Source organism: Lutjanus erythropterus, chromosome 1 (assembly GCF_056507025.1).
Source record: "Lutjanus erythropterus isolate fLutEry1 chromosome 1, fLutEry1.hap2, whole genome shotgun sequence".
NCBI lineage: Eukaryota > Metazoa > Chordata > Actinopteri > Lutjaniformes > Lutjanidae > Lutjanus > Lutjanus erythropterus.
In genome coordinates this window covers 32,138,663-32,156,831 of record NC_139317.1, presented here as the reverse complement: position 1 = coordinate 32,156,831, position 18,169 = coordinate 32,138,663, and the positions used below count along the sequence as shown (strand labels likewise).

The following is an 18,169-nucleotide window of genomic DNA, read 5'->3' as shown; positions in this document are numbered from 1 at the left end:
AGTGTTCAAATGTCACTTTCTGAGTTTTCTGTTTCTCTCTACTGACTGTGAAGAAGACAGTCCTTCCAATTCACACACGCATAAACCAGCACACAATCTTTCCCTCAGGCATCCAACATTTTTGGTCATGATCTTGTTATATTCATCATGCTGAAAGAACAAATGTGAAGAAATTTCAACTGTTCACCCCTCCTGCTTATGTAAGAGAGCACAGCAGCAGTAGCAGAGTAAAGTTTGATGAGTTGTTACTTGCAGATCTTGGGTTTTTGAGCTGAGTGGCACCTCTGTGTCAAAACCAGAAATACTAGTATGCACAGTGATATCTGTGATTGTGTGTTTACACTTAATTCAGTGACCGTGTGCCTGCATGTGGGTGTGTGTATATGCCATGGTGCTGCAAATGCATTTGTATTTTCTTTCATACAGTTAACTCTTTCTTTGCCAATATTCTTAACCATCACTACCTAGGTTTCCATCAAAACGTAGAGGAAATTTTAACCGTACTTGAGAGAAAATTGGCCAAAAAGCAAAATAAGGAGACATTATCTCTTGGATATGATGTCAAGGCTCTGTGTTTCAGAAGCATAGCGTCTGTTCTAATTATACAGTTTACAGTTGTCTGCCCATTTGATGCATGTATTACAAGCTAAAATCACACATATGCACCTTCTCTGTTATCATCATTCCTTTTAAACTTCAATATATCCAATCTCACAGCACTGTTCACTGCTGTTGACTGCTCTTCCATATATATTATGACCCCTAATCAAATTTCATTCTTTCTGACAACAGAAAATAGATAGAAAAAAAGAAGAAAATAAAAATATAACCCCACATCATCTTAATCCTTCGACAAATTAAGGTTGTGGTTGGATTTTTCTTCCCACATTACACAACTTTACATGAGATGATTAATTGCTTGTCAACAGAAAGCATCAGCACAACAGAATAAGAGAAGGACAAGAGAAACTCAGTTAGTTTGATGTTTATCAAGGTAGTATGTGTACTTTATTTTCTACCATTACTATCAACTACATGGCATGTTTCTCTGACCTTTGTGCCACAATATTTTTGAAAGATGATCACTTAATTGGTAAACTGTTAAATGAATTATGGTTATGAAAACCTTTTAAATAAATGTATTACTCTGATCTGTAGCTCATTGTTTCTGTTTTTTATTCAGTTATTTTGTTATCACTGTTTTTATGAACACAGTTGCCTGTTGAGGTAACCTTTGACCTTAAGAAAAATGTGTCTATAATCACAAGACTATTCCACTGACCTGCATCGGATTTGAAATCTTCACGTTACAAATAACAGAAAACCACATTGCCATCACTAAAAAAGTGTCAGCTCAGCTGCTGAAGTTTTGACACAATAAAAGTCATGACTGTCAGTATGTGTGGCTGGCGGCACTATCTTAATGAGCCACAGTTCACTCTTGACTGTCATAAATGTCTCCACACGTTGAAGACGCAGGACGGGAGAGGCTCATTTTCCTGGCTTTATCAAACTATAAAGTCAATTCAACAAAAACTGTGAGAGACTGCTGTCGGTGCACAGGGCTTATGTTTCCTGCTAGCTTTTGGTTGAATGTGGGGTCTGGGTGTAGATCTCATGCAGGCTATTGTTTCCACATCCTCTGCAGCCTGAGTAATGGCCTTCTGAAAACAGGCCGTCTTTTGTTCTGGCCTCCTCGGCTCCAGAGTGGGATGCCATGGCACTGCTTCCCCTTTCTGGTTGATAGGAGGAGGAGAGGGAGGAGGTGCAGCAGCAGCAGGAGGAGGAGGAGGAGGAGGAGGGAGTGAAACCTGTCGCCGCCACCGCTGTCTGTTATCAGCAGGAGGCAAGTCACTCTAATGCAAAGTCTGTGTATGTGTGTGTCTGTGTTAATCCAGCGTGAGCAGAGAGAGACTCAGCTCCAGTTCCTCTCGCTACTGCCACTCATACGGCTGACGGAGGAGAAAGGCCAAAGTCTATCAGCCAAACATCTCCGCCACTGGCTTAGACACACACACACACACACAAGCACACACACTCAGACATCCAGCCAGCCACCACCCTCGTCCTCACCACACTTCAGTAAACACTACTTCTCATCATCTCATCACAAACAAAAGAGCAGAATCGTTCCCAGGGCCACAAGTTGACACATGCCATTTAAGACAAGTCCCCTCCACAATGGAGGACAGCGACACAAAACACAATGTGAGTCTGTGTTTCCGACTGAGTGGAAGAACAAGGAACAGGGGGCGCAGAGGGACATACAAGGATAGAAAGAATGGATACGTGCATGTTTTGCTGGAGGTGGGCCCAATCCAGTGTCGGTATTGACTAGGGGTGGGGGAAATTTCCGATTCTTAGATGCATCGCGATTCGGACGTGGACGAATCTGAATCGATTCACAAACGTCCAAATTTCGATTATTTAAATCTGTTAATTAAAGTGATACAGAAGCTTCTAAATAATGTGGAACTAAGAAGCGCGGTACGCGTCATCGCCGGGACACTTTGGGACGCGCACCTGGAGCGACACGCGCACAGCGGAAAACAAACATGGCCGACCGGCAGCCACCTCGCCATGAGGTCCGAACAGCTCCTTCTAATTTAAAAGCAGCCGCGTGGAAACACTTCGGCTTCTACAACGTCGACGGCGGAAGCGAACTGGACAAGAGCCACGTTATATGTAAGCTGTGTCGAGCTAAAATAAAATACTTTGGCAACACAACAAACATGAGAAGCCGTAACTCGATTCCACCCGACGGAGGAGTCGGGGAGACGGCAGGCTGCTGTTGCTGCGGCTACTAGTGGCTACTGTTGGTACTTTCCAGTTTGCACATATTTCCAATAGTTTAATAAAATATAATCGAAATGAATTCTTATTACAAATGCGCTGTTTTTAAAAATTGCAAGTGACGAATGCTTATTCAGTGAGACAAAAAGAAATGTGTTTGTGAAAAAGTGCATCAATATACATAAAGATGCATCAATAATCGTTTTATAATCGAATCGTAGCCCCTGAATCGTAATCGTAATCGAATCGGCAGGTGCCCAAAGATTCCCACCCCTAGTATTGACGCTTGATACTGAGGGGAAGCATTCATCAAACTCGCACCACCAATCCACAATCCAATCTAAATTACACAACACCTAGTCTTAGTAGTTCAAATTGATAACTGAATGACACTTTTCACTTCTACTCTGCATAAGCATGTAATGTACTTTACAGGAAGCATAATCCAAATCCTAGTGGTACAGTACAGCAAGAATGAGGAAATGTACTAGCTACCTCTTTTATGGTGTAACAATAAACTGCCACAAAAATGACAATTACCAACATAAATCACCATGGTCAGAACAAACCCACTGTAAACACGTTATGAACATAAGACAAACAAATTACAAACACTTCCGAGCAGTAGCATTTGCATTTTGGAACATTAAATAGCTAACTTATACTCTCAGCAATGCATCATGGGAACTTATACAAAGGAGGGCTGCCTATCAGCCTATCAGCTGCATATGCAAATGTCACAGCCACAATCCTACAAGCCCAATAATGGTTAAGGAATGACACTACATAAGTTACATTACACAAACTATACAAGCTTTCCAGATTGAAGTTCAGCCTCATGTAATCTTACTATTAATACTACGACAACTGTTATTACTACTGATGATAATAAAAACAACAACAACAACAACAGTAATGATAATAATTATAATAACAAAGATTGTTAATAGAAATGGTTAATTGCTTTTAATGAGGGATGCAACAATGCATTACGAGACAGTTAAAAATTGCACATACAAATACAAATGTGTGACGACTGAAATTAGTTGAGATGAAAAATGAATCTCCTCTCCACCGTACCACCTCTCTCCCTCACTCCTCAGCCAGCACAGCTGCATAATAATGACGATGATAATGAATTATGAGGTAGAACACATTTTCAAGGTGCTCCAGTGTAAAACATAACCAGCTACATATCTGCATGACATTTACGGTTCATTTATTGCATTACTTTTTGCAAGCATTCATGTAAAATAAACTATTTCCACATGAAGCTGCTTTGGAGACGTCTTGCTGTCTCCATATATTGCGCACTCTTGTACTTTCATTCCTTGGACCAGGAGATCTGTCTCCTCGCTTTGAAAATGTTTTCTCTTCGTTTCCTGTTGGTAAATTCGCCATCATGCTGCCATCGCTTGCACTCCTGGCACACCTGCTTCCTAAAGGTGATGACAGCCGACTTTCCGGTCGGCTTATTGCATGTTCGGTCTAAACTCGCCTGATAGGCGTAATCCGCTGTGCGCTGGTGGTGCAAGGGGCAGGACAGGGCAGGATACCCCTGCGCCCCTGACGCAAGATGGCAAAAGTGGATTTGGACACACCTTCAATAAATTGCGCCTCATGCTTTCCACTTGTGCTTTAGATCAGCGCAAGATAAGACCCCCTGTGTTCAAAAATGAAGAGAGCAAGAAGATCACAGACAAGACTGCATGCAAATATTACAAGAGAGTGATGACCTACACAAGTAGCACAACCAACATGATGCAGCACGTCACCTGGCACCATAGTGAGAAGCTCAAGTCAACACTGCCTGAGCAAAGATATTTTATATTTGTATTATTCATTTAGTTATATTGATGTGGGATTTGTTATTTAAGATAAAACATCATTTCAGTTGCACTTTTAAGAAGGTAAGAAGGTTTTCTCTTTAATTTGTTAAAGATAAGAGAAAATATATGTTGCAGTTTATATATATTTAAATATATATACACATTTTATTTTTTTGGTTGTGGGCAAATGACTTTTGAACTTTATAGACCAAACAACAAATCAGTTATCATTAAAATGATCAACTTGTTAGTTGTAGCTGTAAATAATAATAAACAACCACAAACATCAAGAAAAAAAAGAGCACTGGTAATGGTATAGTCTTGGTATTGGCAGATATCAGATTGAAAACAAAGTTGATCGGAACAGTTTTATCGTGTTTATGATCCCACAGTCAATCACTCAATGTTCGGAACAACACGGCGGTATCTTTTCTCTAGCTGAGCTCCACATGCTGGCACTGGGTGATTAATGTGGTTGCCTTGAGTGGGAGACAGCGCATGTAATCAAGCCCCAGCCTGTAATCACCTTCTTCTCCTTTTCATTTGCAATTTCACAGAGGGACAGAGCTGCTGCCAGAGCCGCAAGCTCCAGTGTTGGGGGAGAAGAGGAGGAGGAGGAGGGAGGATAGGAAGGGTGCTGTGCCACAAGCATCCCCCGAGGTTTCCCCCTCCAATGCCAAGAACGATACGTCTGTGGCAGGTGCCTGAGGGCCAGACTGTCAACTTCAACAAATTGTGGGTCACTGTGTCTAACAAAAAGCCCCCCCCCCAAGCTAGGTGGGATCATCCACAGAAAACTATGTTTCCACAAATGCAGGGCCATACCATGACACACGTGTGTGGGGGAGAGACAAGTGGCCTTTTATGCCTCATTAGCTTCTGGTGTGGATATTCTCATGAGGGAATTAGACAGCACACGTTCCTCAGCGAGCCAAGATGTGCTCCATATCTCCAAGCTGCTTAATCGGACAGAGAGCACATTTTTCCACAGCCACTGCTGCTGGATCTCAGAGGGCCACTTGTCTTCGTCTCACGTACACACACACACTCACACACTCACTCGCTAAATAAATATGTAATCCAGTCAGTGCACAAGTTTTTCATGCCTGGCTTTTTAGAAAAAAGTTACAAGCCATAACCACCAGCTTTTAAAATATCACAATCCCTCAACAATCTTTCCTTTGTGGGAACACACTGATTAATGAGATCAGAGAGAAAACAACACGCACTTATAACAGGTGACATACACACAACATATACGGTAAGGGATTAATGAACTGCAGTGAAAGCTCTTTAGCAACATAAAAGTATGCTTGCATTCTTAATTGCCCTACATTTTTTCCACGTGTTGTTAAGTGCTTTTTAATTTTATGTTTCAAGATAATTTATGCTCAAATTAAGAGTGCATTTTCCAATTTTCAAAGAGCAGTCATTTAGATAATTGGACGTCTTTTATACCTTTATCTCTGATAATTCAGCATCTACTGCCATTGAAGTAGCATTACTTTTTCTCATGTTTAAAAAGTCTAGACTATGCTCATAGTTAAAGGGATAGTTCAGCTAAGCAATGAACTGCTGTGGACACATGATAAATTTAGAATACTTTCACCAGTTTGCTGTCAAGACAGCTTTTTCTGAGGGGAAACATGAGAAAGCTCTTATATAAGTGAAATATTGGGCTCTCACAATCAACCAAACTGCATTGATGAAATCAGTAATTTTACCTTGCAGAACAGGAAGTTGCTCGTCTACTGCTGCCTTCATTAGTTTGTGTTATTTTGTTACTTCAGTGAATCTGAACTCACCATTTAAAAGCAAAGTCACACAATAACACAAACAAACTAACAGATTGAGGCAGCATTAGACCAGTAACTCCCATGTTCTGCAAGGTAAAATTACTAATTTTGCATTTGAAAAGGCTGACAGCGAAGTAAAGCAGTGAAGATATTCAAAATATAGTGTCCACTTAAACTGATACATTTTTAAAGTGGACCTTTTCAAGGGGCTAAAATACTGTTTCATTGCAGTTCATTGTTTAGCTTCCAAGCTGGTGTCTCTCTCTGCTTCTCCAAACTCTGAGCGTACCAGCCACCATCTACTGTAGCTAAAACACTGATTACTGATAAGTACCTCACTATCCCTTTATATGACAAAATGTTTATGATGGAAGATGTTTACAGTGTTTTCCATTTTCATCTCCAGTCCAATAGATCCACAGCAGGGAGGTTTCTACCATGTTGGGCACAAACAAACCCTCAGGGCAGGCCACAACACATCTGGACCGACTGTGCACGATTCATTTTGGGTGATCCAAAGAGAGTGACAACACAACACACAGCCTGCATTCCCCTACTCATTGTTATTCAAATCAGAGGAGACAACACACAATCAGAGGGGGACTCTGGGGATCTTAGCATAGGCGGCCTAAACACACAGACAGACAAAAAACCTGCGACCAAACACACAGATATTCATAGAAAAGCAAGTAATAGAAAAACAAACCAACCAAACAAACACACACGTCACACACAGAGGTTCCTGAGGGGATCCACTCTGGTCATGCCAGGCTAAAGACTGCTGCACAATGGGCAGAGGGGGCAGGACAGGAAAAAGAGGAGGTGGTGGGGCATGAATAAATCATGCCTTTAGGCCACACAGGACACAGCATAAACACAGATAAAACAACCACCCACACCCACATTGTAGCAAACAAATGCAAGCATTTAAGCTCATAAGAACACATGCACACATGCACAGGACGCAGTATATCACTCACACAAACCACTTCAGCACGTACACGGTGTGTTCTTTCATTTTCATTACACACACACAGAGAAAAAGTGGGACTCCAACCTGGGAATGGGAACAGGGAAAATTAGCAGACCAGAGTTCATGTCATCTGCCTAGCTATTACTGCAGCAAAAGTGTGCCAGCACTACACACATACACTCACCGATATGAAAACACACATTCATGAATGTCTGAGTCAGGCAGACAGGGAAAGCTAATGTAAACTGAAGTCATGATGCCTCACGCTGTAATCAGGAGCATTACGGCTCCTGTAATTACCTCTAAACATTCATTTGGCTAATAACTTTAGCTCTCAGTGTGCCACATACAGGGAGGGGTGTGAAATTCCCTGCAATCCCTCAGCCATCACAATAACAGCAATGGGCCAAAGATGGACTGTGATGGTGTAAAACCTCAGATAGAGGACCAGGCCTCGCTCTGGGCAGCTACCATGTAGTCAATATAGTATAAAATCTGGTTTCTGTCCTTTCTTTTGACATGTGGCATTTCCTTCTTTGCACATGGTACAGGACAAAGCCAGCAAGCTGCCTATTTGACTGATGTATGTACAGTAGCTTCTCTGCTAAAATAGGGCTGAATCCAATTATAAAGCAGTTTTATGTCTAACTACTTCTCAGCTCAAACTCAGTCACACAGCTTAGGGTGTGAGCCGTGAAGCTGTGGATTGGATTTGCACTTTGCTTCTAATTTAATGCCACATATATTCCTGTTGAAGCCCTGTTCCTTGTCAGAGTGGCAATTTTGACATCAACAGAACCAGAGGGAAACAAAAAAGAAAAAACAGCAGCTGACCACCTGACCCCTGACCTCCAACACTTGACCCCGAGAAGAGAACTGCTTCTCAGAGAGACAGGCCGAGGGTAACGTCACTGTTTGTACAGGAGAAAATCATTCAGGAATTTAGGGTTATCAACTAATCTTTACCCATTAATGTAAATACACACATTTGATTTATTCCAGTTATTTAAACTTAAAATTTCAACTCATTAAATTAAGTTTCTAAAGAAACACGATCAGTATATTAGCAGACCTCTCAGCGTGTACTGCTTGAAGAAAACATAGATGCTAAAAACCTGCTGTGTATCTCTAATACTTTAAGATAAATCATGGTTGTTCATAATAATGGAAACACTGCAAACCACGATGAAGGTTAGTGTCAAATTCAGTCTCTACCCCCTTAATAAATTCACTAGGCACAGTTTCTCATACTGTCTTTCTGCCAGTGCTGGAACAAAGTAGCTCCAACAGGAGGAGCTGCAGCTGGAAGTACTTTTGAGTGAAATAAAGAACTGACTCTTCAAACTGAGAAAATATGAAAGAAAATCAAATGTTGTTTGTAATGATCATCAGCTTGACTGGAGCATTGTTGGCTCAACGTAATATCTTAAGCTTATTGAATATGTCAAGTACAACTGAATTAATTAAGTTAATTTGACTAGAAAAAATTTATTTGTGTATAATCATTACAATATTACCTCAACTTGTCTTTTCAAATTCAGTCAGCCTAATATTTTACCCAAAATGTATACTATTTTAACCATACTTTTATGTAAATAAACAGTAGTATGTTTAGAAACACATAACTGTGGTAACCTGTGCCAATGATGAACTAATTTAAAAAATAATTAATGCTTAGCTCACTGTCCACCTTTGTCTGTTATGTCATTGTCATCACTACCACATTGCACTGTGGGATATTTATGTCGGTGTGGTGTCCAGTGCTTGCATACTGTAATATTTCCCAGGAAATAGAATGCAACCTGGATACTGAAGGTTTAAAACACACTAAAAAAATCTCACATACTGTTTTGGCATACTAAATAGCATGTAAGTGTGGAATTTCGGATGCAGACTAGCTGTTTTTTAAAGTGAAATTTGTGATATATTTACCTGCAATAAATGGTTAAATTTAGAGATGAAGGAAACATGTTAAGTTGAAGTGTTTGCTTCTCTAGCAACAACACTACAACTGAAGTGTCCGCCTTTGAAATTTCAATTCCAGTCCATAACTTACGTTAGTGTTTGCCTGTTTCACATTAATTAAGCTTCAAATTCATGTTAAATTTTCGGCGAATGGCGTCGTGTCTGTTTATGAGTCATAAGTAATCATTATCTTATAGAAACAGTAGATCATTGTAACAGTGAAACTGAGCAATTTGTTAATGGAGTCTGACAGGCAGCCACTGAACTCCAACTCCAGAGGGTGTATTTTCAGAGCAGCGTTCTTTGTTTCCAGGATTACTGGCTTAACTTTACATGGAAAGACAATTGACAATTAGAAACAGCTGATCAACTTACAGTGTAGGACTGTATCTTATATATGTAGTCTATGGCTCCAACTTGGTATTTGGACTGCAGTACATATTTTCACATTTAAGGCATATTGCGCCTTTGAGTTAAAACAACTAGTTTAGTAATAATGGACGTGAAGTAAAAAACAAAATGGAAAAACAAATTTTCAAGCGAAACAGTTAATACTAACTTTTAAAATGTACCTCAGCTTCAGACTAAATAGGAGCAACTCACACTCCAACACTACACACACTTTACAGGTTTAATCCAGCCTGTTAACCTCACAAGCCTCCTTACAAAACTCACCACCACTCAGCTGATCTTGTCCTGGCAGGAAGGGGGTTGCAACCAGCCTGTGCAATTACACTGAAAAGTAAAGTATTCCCCAAGGACACAGCTGCTCCTGACTTTAGTCAAAACACACAGTTCAAGCTACACATACTACAGATTATGGCTCATTTTCAAGAGCACAAGAGCATAACTGATGCATTAGTGTCTCAGCCTGTTACATATAGTGAATACACACCCATACATAAGTAATATTAAAGTGTATTTTCACAAATGAGAACAAGGTGCATGAGGCTAATCTCTGTCAACAAAGGATCCTCATTTGACTTATGATAACTACTCTCCCCTGCTGCTGACTCTGGTCTGTGTGGTTTATGCACACTTCTCCCTCCCTCCCTCCCGTCCTTTTCCCAGCGCCGCTCACTGACCTAACAAAGCCTCTCCACAGTCACCAGCCTGACCCAGTAACCTGCATGCCTCCTATCTGCTGGAGACGACCGGCTATAAGCTCCCATCTGAGCCGCAGTACGGTGGGACGTGTGAGTCAACAGCAATGTGTGATGAACAAAAGCTTCTCTGTAGCTGTAGAAGAAGTTATTTGGCATACATTCTCGTTTTAGAAGAATGTCACAGTGATATGTTGCCACCCATAATGCTGTTTCATCCATTTAAACAACTTGAGCTAAAGCCCTGGTGGTGTGTATTAACAGATAAAGGGTTTAAAAGGTGGTTCGGGCACCTGCAACTTCATCTGCTCGTTCTTGATTGTTAGATTAGATTCATAATAAGATTACACTTAATGTAACTTACCCCTTGGTTTCCTTTAAAGCAAATTGACGGCTCACTTGGTAAAGATCCCTGAGATGACAAAAAAGACAGAAATATTTATATGCATTTATTGTGGTGATATAGTCACATTTTATGGCTGCAACTAACCATTATTTCACTGCTGATTAATCTCTCTTATTATTAAAACTACTACAAGGAGTTTTTAACTGGTTATAAATTAGTTTCAATTTAATACTGATGCATAGGTATGACCTGCATAAGCAAATAAGATCATCACCAAAAAGACTATTATTAGTCTAGTAGTTTAGTTTATTTCTATGTAGTTATTCTTAATGCCTTGCTACTGGGTCTGATTCTCTTTGAAATAAGAATAAAAGAAGCCTGTGTTTACATTTTCACAGACAAAGTTACAGCGAGTAGCACATTAGCCAGTTAAAAAGAAGCTGAAAAATGTTTTATTTGGGTAACTTTATTTTTCATGTTATATTTTGTGATTAGTGTGGGAGAAACAATCAACTAAACATGAAAGTTCCTTGTAGTAGCTTTGTATGATTAGTTTAGTCTATAAAGTGTCAGAAGACAGTATAAAATGTAAAATCAGTATTTCCCAAAGCCCAACACGATGTCCTCACATGTCATGTTTTGTCCACAACCCAAAAATATTCAGTTAACTGTAATGGAGGAGTAAATAAACCAGAAAATAGTCACATTACAGATGCTGGAATCAGGGAATTTAGACTTTTTCTTTCTTAAAATATTACTAAAATAGATTAACTCACTATTAAAGTAGTTGACGATTAATTTAATAACTGACTCTATCAAATTTCTGCCGTCCAATAACCACTGCTGCAATGTGTTTAAATGTAAGTTTAAATTACACAGTGAAGTCTGCCTGTGAATGTGCTGTTAAAGGCCTCCTGCACTGGAGTTAATTATGAGACAAACTAGTCTACTTGTCATCAATTAGACAACCAGGCAGACTGCCGCTCTGCTTCACTTTGAAGCACAGGAAGGTTTCCCAGCAAACAGCTGACAGGCTCGTCTTTCCCGACAGGGTTCAGCCCCGGTCTGCCATGCAGCCGTGTAGTTAACTGATTCAGGGGTACAAGTAACTGTAAACTAGTTAGCTGGTCATATTCATTTATACCACACAAAGACATGTTATTTAAGAAAATAAAATAAGCTAAAAACAACATAAAACAGCAAAGTAGTAATTTGACAAAAATTTAGCAGTGACACATTTAAAAAAAGAAAAAAAAAGAAAAGAAAAAAACTCAAGCGACAACTTTGATAATTCATCTCCAAACACACACGCACACACACACACACACACACAGAGAGAGAAACACACACACACACGGGGAAAATAGCGTACCTTGAGGTTTTGGTAAGCCTCCAGCGCTCTGATAGCCGTGTCCGTGAGCTTGACATGGTACAACGTCCTGTTGGGGCTGTTTTTGTTATTTTTTCCACAGGAGAGCCCATAGTGGTGCTCCTGCCTGAGCGAAGCCATCGCTGGCTTTTCTCTCTGCCCCGCAATTAAAGCTGCTTTCCTCTCCCAGCTCAACACTCTCCCTGAGACGTCACCGTGTGGGCGGAGCCACGGCGACAGCAGCACCGTGAACTGAAGCCTCTGTGAGACCAGCCAAGAATAGCCACTGTCTCAGTACAGTGCATGTATTTACACTTACCAACAAGTCTGAATTTTGCTTTTATTACTGATGGGAGAGCAAAAGCTTTTTACAACTTGAAATACACTTGTCATCTTTTAATATAAGAAATACTGTGTATGCGCACTAATGAATAACACAATTGATATACTATAATATATACAGTATATTTTGACTAATGAAAACAAAGCTTTAATATTTAATTTGATGTAAGAGGTCAGAATATTACAATTAAAGATGTCACTGGCGTGCTGTAGGGATGATGTATTTTTACTGGCCAACTACTGTGATTCCCTCTGCAAAATAACAATATATTTACGATATCTTCCTCAATGGAGTTTGGATTAGTGCAGAAAACAAACTGTGGCAAAAAAAAGGAAAAAAGAAAAAGATATACTCACACATTTTGTTCAGCTAAGACAATCTGCACAAATGACCACGACTTTTATGATTTTTGAAGCATAAATGCAATTAGTGTTAAGTATTAAACTAACATCAGCCTATACACCATGGTCTTCACCACCACTAAGTGACCAGTGTTCAGCATGATGATGTTTAATACCTGTGACAATCTCTGTAGTTTCATTTAGTCACTTGATAGCAAAAACAAAAGAAACAATACATGAAAATCTCTTAAACTTGTGTTAACCACAGACTTTATTTCAGACAAATAATGCAAAAACATTAAAAAAAAACCTGCTGACTTTATGACAAAGAACCCAGAAATGCAAATATGCTAACTCATTTCTGTGTTTTAGGACTCATTCCTGCAGCACAATGACTGGGGGTAATTATTACACTGAATTACATAAACCCACTGCATCTCAGTAAGGGACACCTCAGAGTAATCACACTACTGTTGTAGTATCGGCTATAGTATCTAATAATGTCACAAAGTTTTTTTTGTAAATGGTTCAGGTCTTGATCTAAATGTCAGACATCATATGCATTCAGCGCTATTTTTATTTCTATTTTTGCAGAACACTAAGCCACTATTCTGGCTAGATTTTAGTTATTTTAATTGAGTTAAAAGTTACATTGACATTTACATTTATTTCAGTTTAGTAAAATATTTTCATTTTTGAAAAAAAAACAAAAAACTATGTCATTACAGACAAACATGGTGCTCACATTGGGACTGGTGGCTGGGGGGAATTGTAACACGGTTTTTAAAATTGCCCCTGATCTTGCAACCATGATAGAATAAGATGTTTATGTTCATTTTTGACAAATAGCCTAACCAATAATAAAATTGGTGTAAGTTTAAATCTTAACTTTAGACAGCAGAAAAAGTACTGCACATCTCAAAAATAACTTTTTAAAACTCAAAATGTCATAACTTTAGCTTGTTTCTGATTGGAAGAACTGAGTGTTTCAATTGCCCCAGTTTCCCCTATTATCTTCATATTTGTTTCTTGGTTTGTCCAAAGACAAATCATCTGTAGGATTGTTCTACAGGATTTATATCTGCCCTCCTTTGCGTGAAAGCGGTATTGATATTTTTATTGTAAACTTCACTGTAATGTGAAAGGGCTCAGTTATAAGGACAAACCTGCAGATGATTATCACCCGACTCTGCAGTTTCCCTTAGCTCTGCAGAGCCTTTTAGCATCATTCAGGTCATTGTTTTGGTTTTATGGCCTGCAACTGTTTTGTTTCATCTCACCAATCTCATTAGCCAGCGGAAACCAAACCAGAGCTAAAAGAAGAATGAATCTTGTATTTTTCCTTGATTTGTACATACAGTACATAGATAACTGTTTACATTTGTGTTTGCCACATCAGCTTTGTAAGGTGATAATACATCTATATAATAATGATAATGATAAACAATAATGTAGCTATATATCACAGCCTCTTCTGCCCCCCGCCAAAAAAAATATATTATGAGATAATGTATATACTTTAAAAAATAAACAAACAAAAACAAAACAATGACAGTATTACAATCTGTTATTGAAAAAAAAGGTACGTAATAGAGGTTAAAGCCTGGGAAACTCAAACTTTACTCAGCCACTTTATATGTGTTATCAACACAATTAGTTGTCAAAATGTTGTGTGTGTGTGTGTGTGTGTGTGTGTGTGTGTGTGTGTGTGTGTGTGTGTAACCTGATTCATCTAAACACAAACATAGTGAGAAACGTGTCACCACACTGTGCAGCCTCTGTTTTTAACTGACTCTACTGGCAGTCAGTTACATCAGGAACAACCTAATGAGTCAATCAACATGTCTTAATAATTAAAGTGTATATTAAATGTGCCAACAATAATAAATGTGGCAGCTTGCGTGTTTAATACGCCCACACGTTATTTATTCATCAATAAAACAAGACTAGACATGGCTAGCTCTGCCAGCCTGCAAATGTGTTAGTGAGATTTTAGCTTATTTCCAAAGACCAGAGATTGTATGAACACAAAGTAAAAGTCTGTTTTGGCATAAAATTAACTCAAAGGAGAGTGCTTGTATTAAGTTTGTATTTGGCTTGTATTTGGGGAATATCTTCACTCTGAGCAGAGACATCTGTTGGCCATAATTTAAGAGCTAGTTTTAGGGTGTCCAGTTCATCACATTGGCCTCTCGTACACATGCTTTGCGTGTCATTCACTAAAGGGACATTTGCTGTCTGTAAATGTAATAAACGCTGACTTCCAGGGAGAGAAAGACACTAATAAAACTTTTTAAGAATGTTAGTCATAACATATATTTTCTAATTGGCCTGCAGCCACCAAATGTCAAAGGTCAATATTTACATTTATTATTTCATTACTAACCAAGAAGAACATTCTGAATGAAGATCGCTCCACAAACTGTTGATAATGGTGCTGGAATCTGTGTATCAAGACACTCATGAGTCAAAAGACAACGAGTGCAATGAATGAATTGCAATGATTTTCCAGCCATTTTTAATTATCGGTTAAATAGTTAAATCAGATCAAAATAAATAGACATCCAATTGCTGAAAATATATTGTTTTTAGTTTTTTAAATAACATATTAATTTTCTGGTGAACATCACAGGGCACTAAAGAAAAAAAAAACAAGCTTCAATCACAATGTGGGTCAGTTTGCAAATAATCCTTGACAGGAAAGATGCTTATCCTGAGGAGCTAATGGGCTTAGTTATCGTCATTTTTGACTGTCTGCCCAACTTTCCTTTTTCTTGTTGGTTGAAACCCAACAGTGAACCAACAGAAACAGGGGCAGCTAAAACTGACAGTGAATCCACTGTCGGGTTTTATCAGTTCTCTGTTAACAAAATCCACATGTTGAGTTTATGCATCTGGCAGCCGAGCAGACATGACTAAGCTGAATGACGGCAAATCTAAGCAACTTAAGTGTTTGCATAACTGTGTGAAAGTGCACAAGTGATGGTGGAGGTTGGCAAAGCAGATGAGTCTGACAACTAAGCCTATTTAGTTAAATTGCTAAGCTACTCCCTGAATGAAAGTACATAACAGGTGGGGGAGGGGTTACTGGAGGTCAACAGGGAACAGGTGGTGCCGAATCTTCACGTCATTCACTTCCATGAATTTGAGATTTGGAAAAAAAAAGTCTTTCAGCTCACCATGTAATTCTCTAAAATCCAGTAAACCTGATATTTTCACAAATTATATTTCTGAAAATTCACCACCAGAGACAATTACATGCTGTGTAATAGTCCTTAAAACACCCCCCCCCCACCCACCCACTGATGCATGGGGGTTTGAAGTTGCTCCTCCAACAGCCAAGCAACAGTGGGAGATTAACCCATTTCAGCCCCTCCCTCTACTTTACCTGGCTCGTCTGTCTCATCCACTCATTGTCTGTGGTTTGCCATCTGCTGCATGGGAAAGCACTAATGCACACCAACCCCCTGAGAGTGACGTTTCACACCTGAGGTCAATGACTCCCAGGACACCTGCAACTGGTAAGAAGCAGTGCATTCACATTACACTTTTGTCCTTTTCTTTAGTGCAGAGCAGTGTGTGTTGAAAAACTGTAAGTGCTCCATAAAGTCAGGCTGAATAATACACATTAAATCACAGCCTCATAGAGACAACATAATGCTCTATGAAAAATAATATGTCCACCACATGGGGACATACTGGCCCGCACAGTGGAAGAAAGAGAACAGATGTAAAATAAAATGTGGAGCTCTACCAAGACATTTTGTCCACATTAGGCTATGTATGTGAGTGTGAATGATGAAACAGCATTGTGAAGAGAACATGTATTCAATTATAATTAGTTTTATGACATTTTCAATACTATGAGTGGATAAAGAACCACTTATTTATTACTCAGTATGTTAAGGAAGCAGCTAATTTTGACCTCAAACAGAGATGAGGAGCGAGCACCAAACATCACCAAACTTTCTAGAATCTACATCCAAATGTGCTTTCTAGTGTGTTCAACCTGTAGCAAAGATGGCACAAAATAAGGTCAAATCAGTAAAAAATATGTATTATTCATGCAAATATATAATTTAACAAAATGATGAAGTTAGAGGGCACTGTCATTTTCAACTCGACAGGTGTCTCATTGATAGACTGCAAATATCATCTCCAACCACAGTAATCGTGCTGTTCACATTACTCCTCAGCAAATGCACAAAAAATAATGTATAAATTGAGAACATCACAGATGAACATCACATGAATTTGCTTCATCTGTTTACATGTCATTAAGAGGAAATAACCTTTTTCTTCTTGAATTGTACATTGATGTTATACATTGTGGTATAAATGTATTAATTTATTTGGTATAAATTTATTGGACATGCCATGGTCGTTATCCTGAGAGGTCTCAGAGTCCTTCACACTTGGGATACTTTATGTTAGGAGGTTTTGTCCGTAGGTGAAGATAAGATGGAGACCTTGGGGATGTTCCAGACTCCCCTGATAATACTGAATGAGAAACGACATTGACCGAGGGTTACCTATGTTGTTTTTCTCTCCTCCCTGGCGGCATGATTACTCGTGATTCAGCTGGACGTGGGACGTACTGTGCAAAGCTGTGCGACTGATGTTACTTTAAGTTGTTGGTATGACCTGTGTCCATGTATACAAGCCCCGACGTCAGAGTCATGTTGTAATAAACTTAAATTAGGGATAACAGAGGCTCATCAACTTATTCTTTTATTCATCAAAGTGAAGATTGACCAGAGGTACAAGTTTTCCACATGAAATCTGCTGTCTTCACACACACACATATATGTCAACATATAGAACATATGTTTTTCTGCAGTCAGTGATGCATGCATTATGCAACACTGCATATTTCACCGTGAAAACCCAGTTAAAATTTCACAAAGACAGTGCAAATGACTCAAAGGCTGAGGCTTAGAGAGGGTGTGTAATGCACACAAACACGCACGCACACACACACACACACACACACACACACACACACACACACTGTTATTTCAGCTGGCAGGGATGGTGTATCTGGCAGAGTGAGAAAACACTTACGAATTTGGGAAAGGTATCGGGTTAGACACACTAACGCCTTTTATGTGAGACATAAAACGCTTCGCCTGGTGTCAAACACAACAGCACGTTTATGGTGTTCTTTAACAGGCTGAAAAAAATTTACTTTCTTTTTTGGGCAAGAATTTGAATAAAAAATTTCACAGAGTAGAAATATTTGTTTTTAGTTGTGCAACATAAAGGGCAACATTACAAAGTCTATAAAATGCAGAAAACATACCGACAGTAA

The 18,169-nt window shown here is 39.2% G+C and overlaps 1 protein-coding gene across 2 annotated transcripts in view; it reads right to left on the bottom strand.

The window, feature by feature from the left end:
- Positions 1-12,366, bottom strand: part of LOC146333144 (RNA polymerase II elongation factor ELL2-like) — a 34,686-nt gene extending 22,320 nt beyond the window's left edge. For both annotated transcript variants that reach the window (XM_084720007.1, XM_084720015.1), the window contains exons 1-2: positions 12,178-12,366; positions 10,824-10,871 (exon numbers count right to left, since the gene is read on the bottom strand). In XM_084720007.1, the coding sequence (XP_084576133.1) occupies positions 10,824-10,871; positions 12,178-12,315 (186 nt within the window). In that variant the 5' untranslated portion in view covers positions 12,316-12,366. The remainder of the gene's footprint in view (positions 1-10,823; positions 10,872-12,177) is intronic.
- Positions 12,367-18,169: the final 5,803 nt, after the last annotated feature.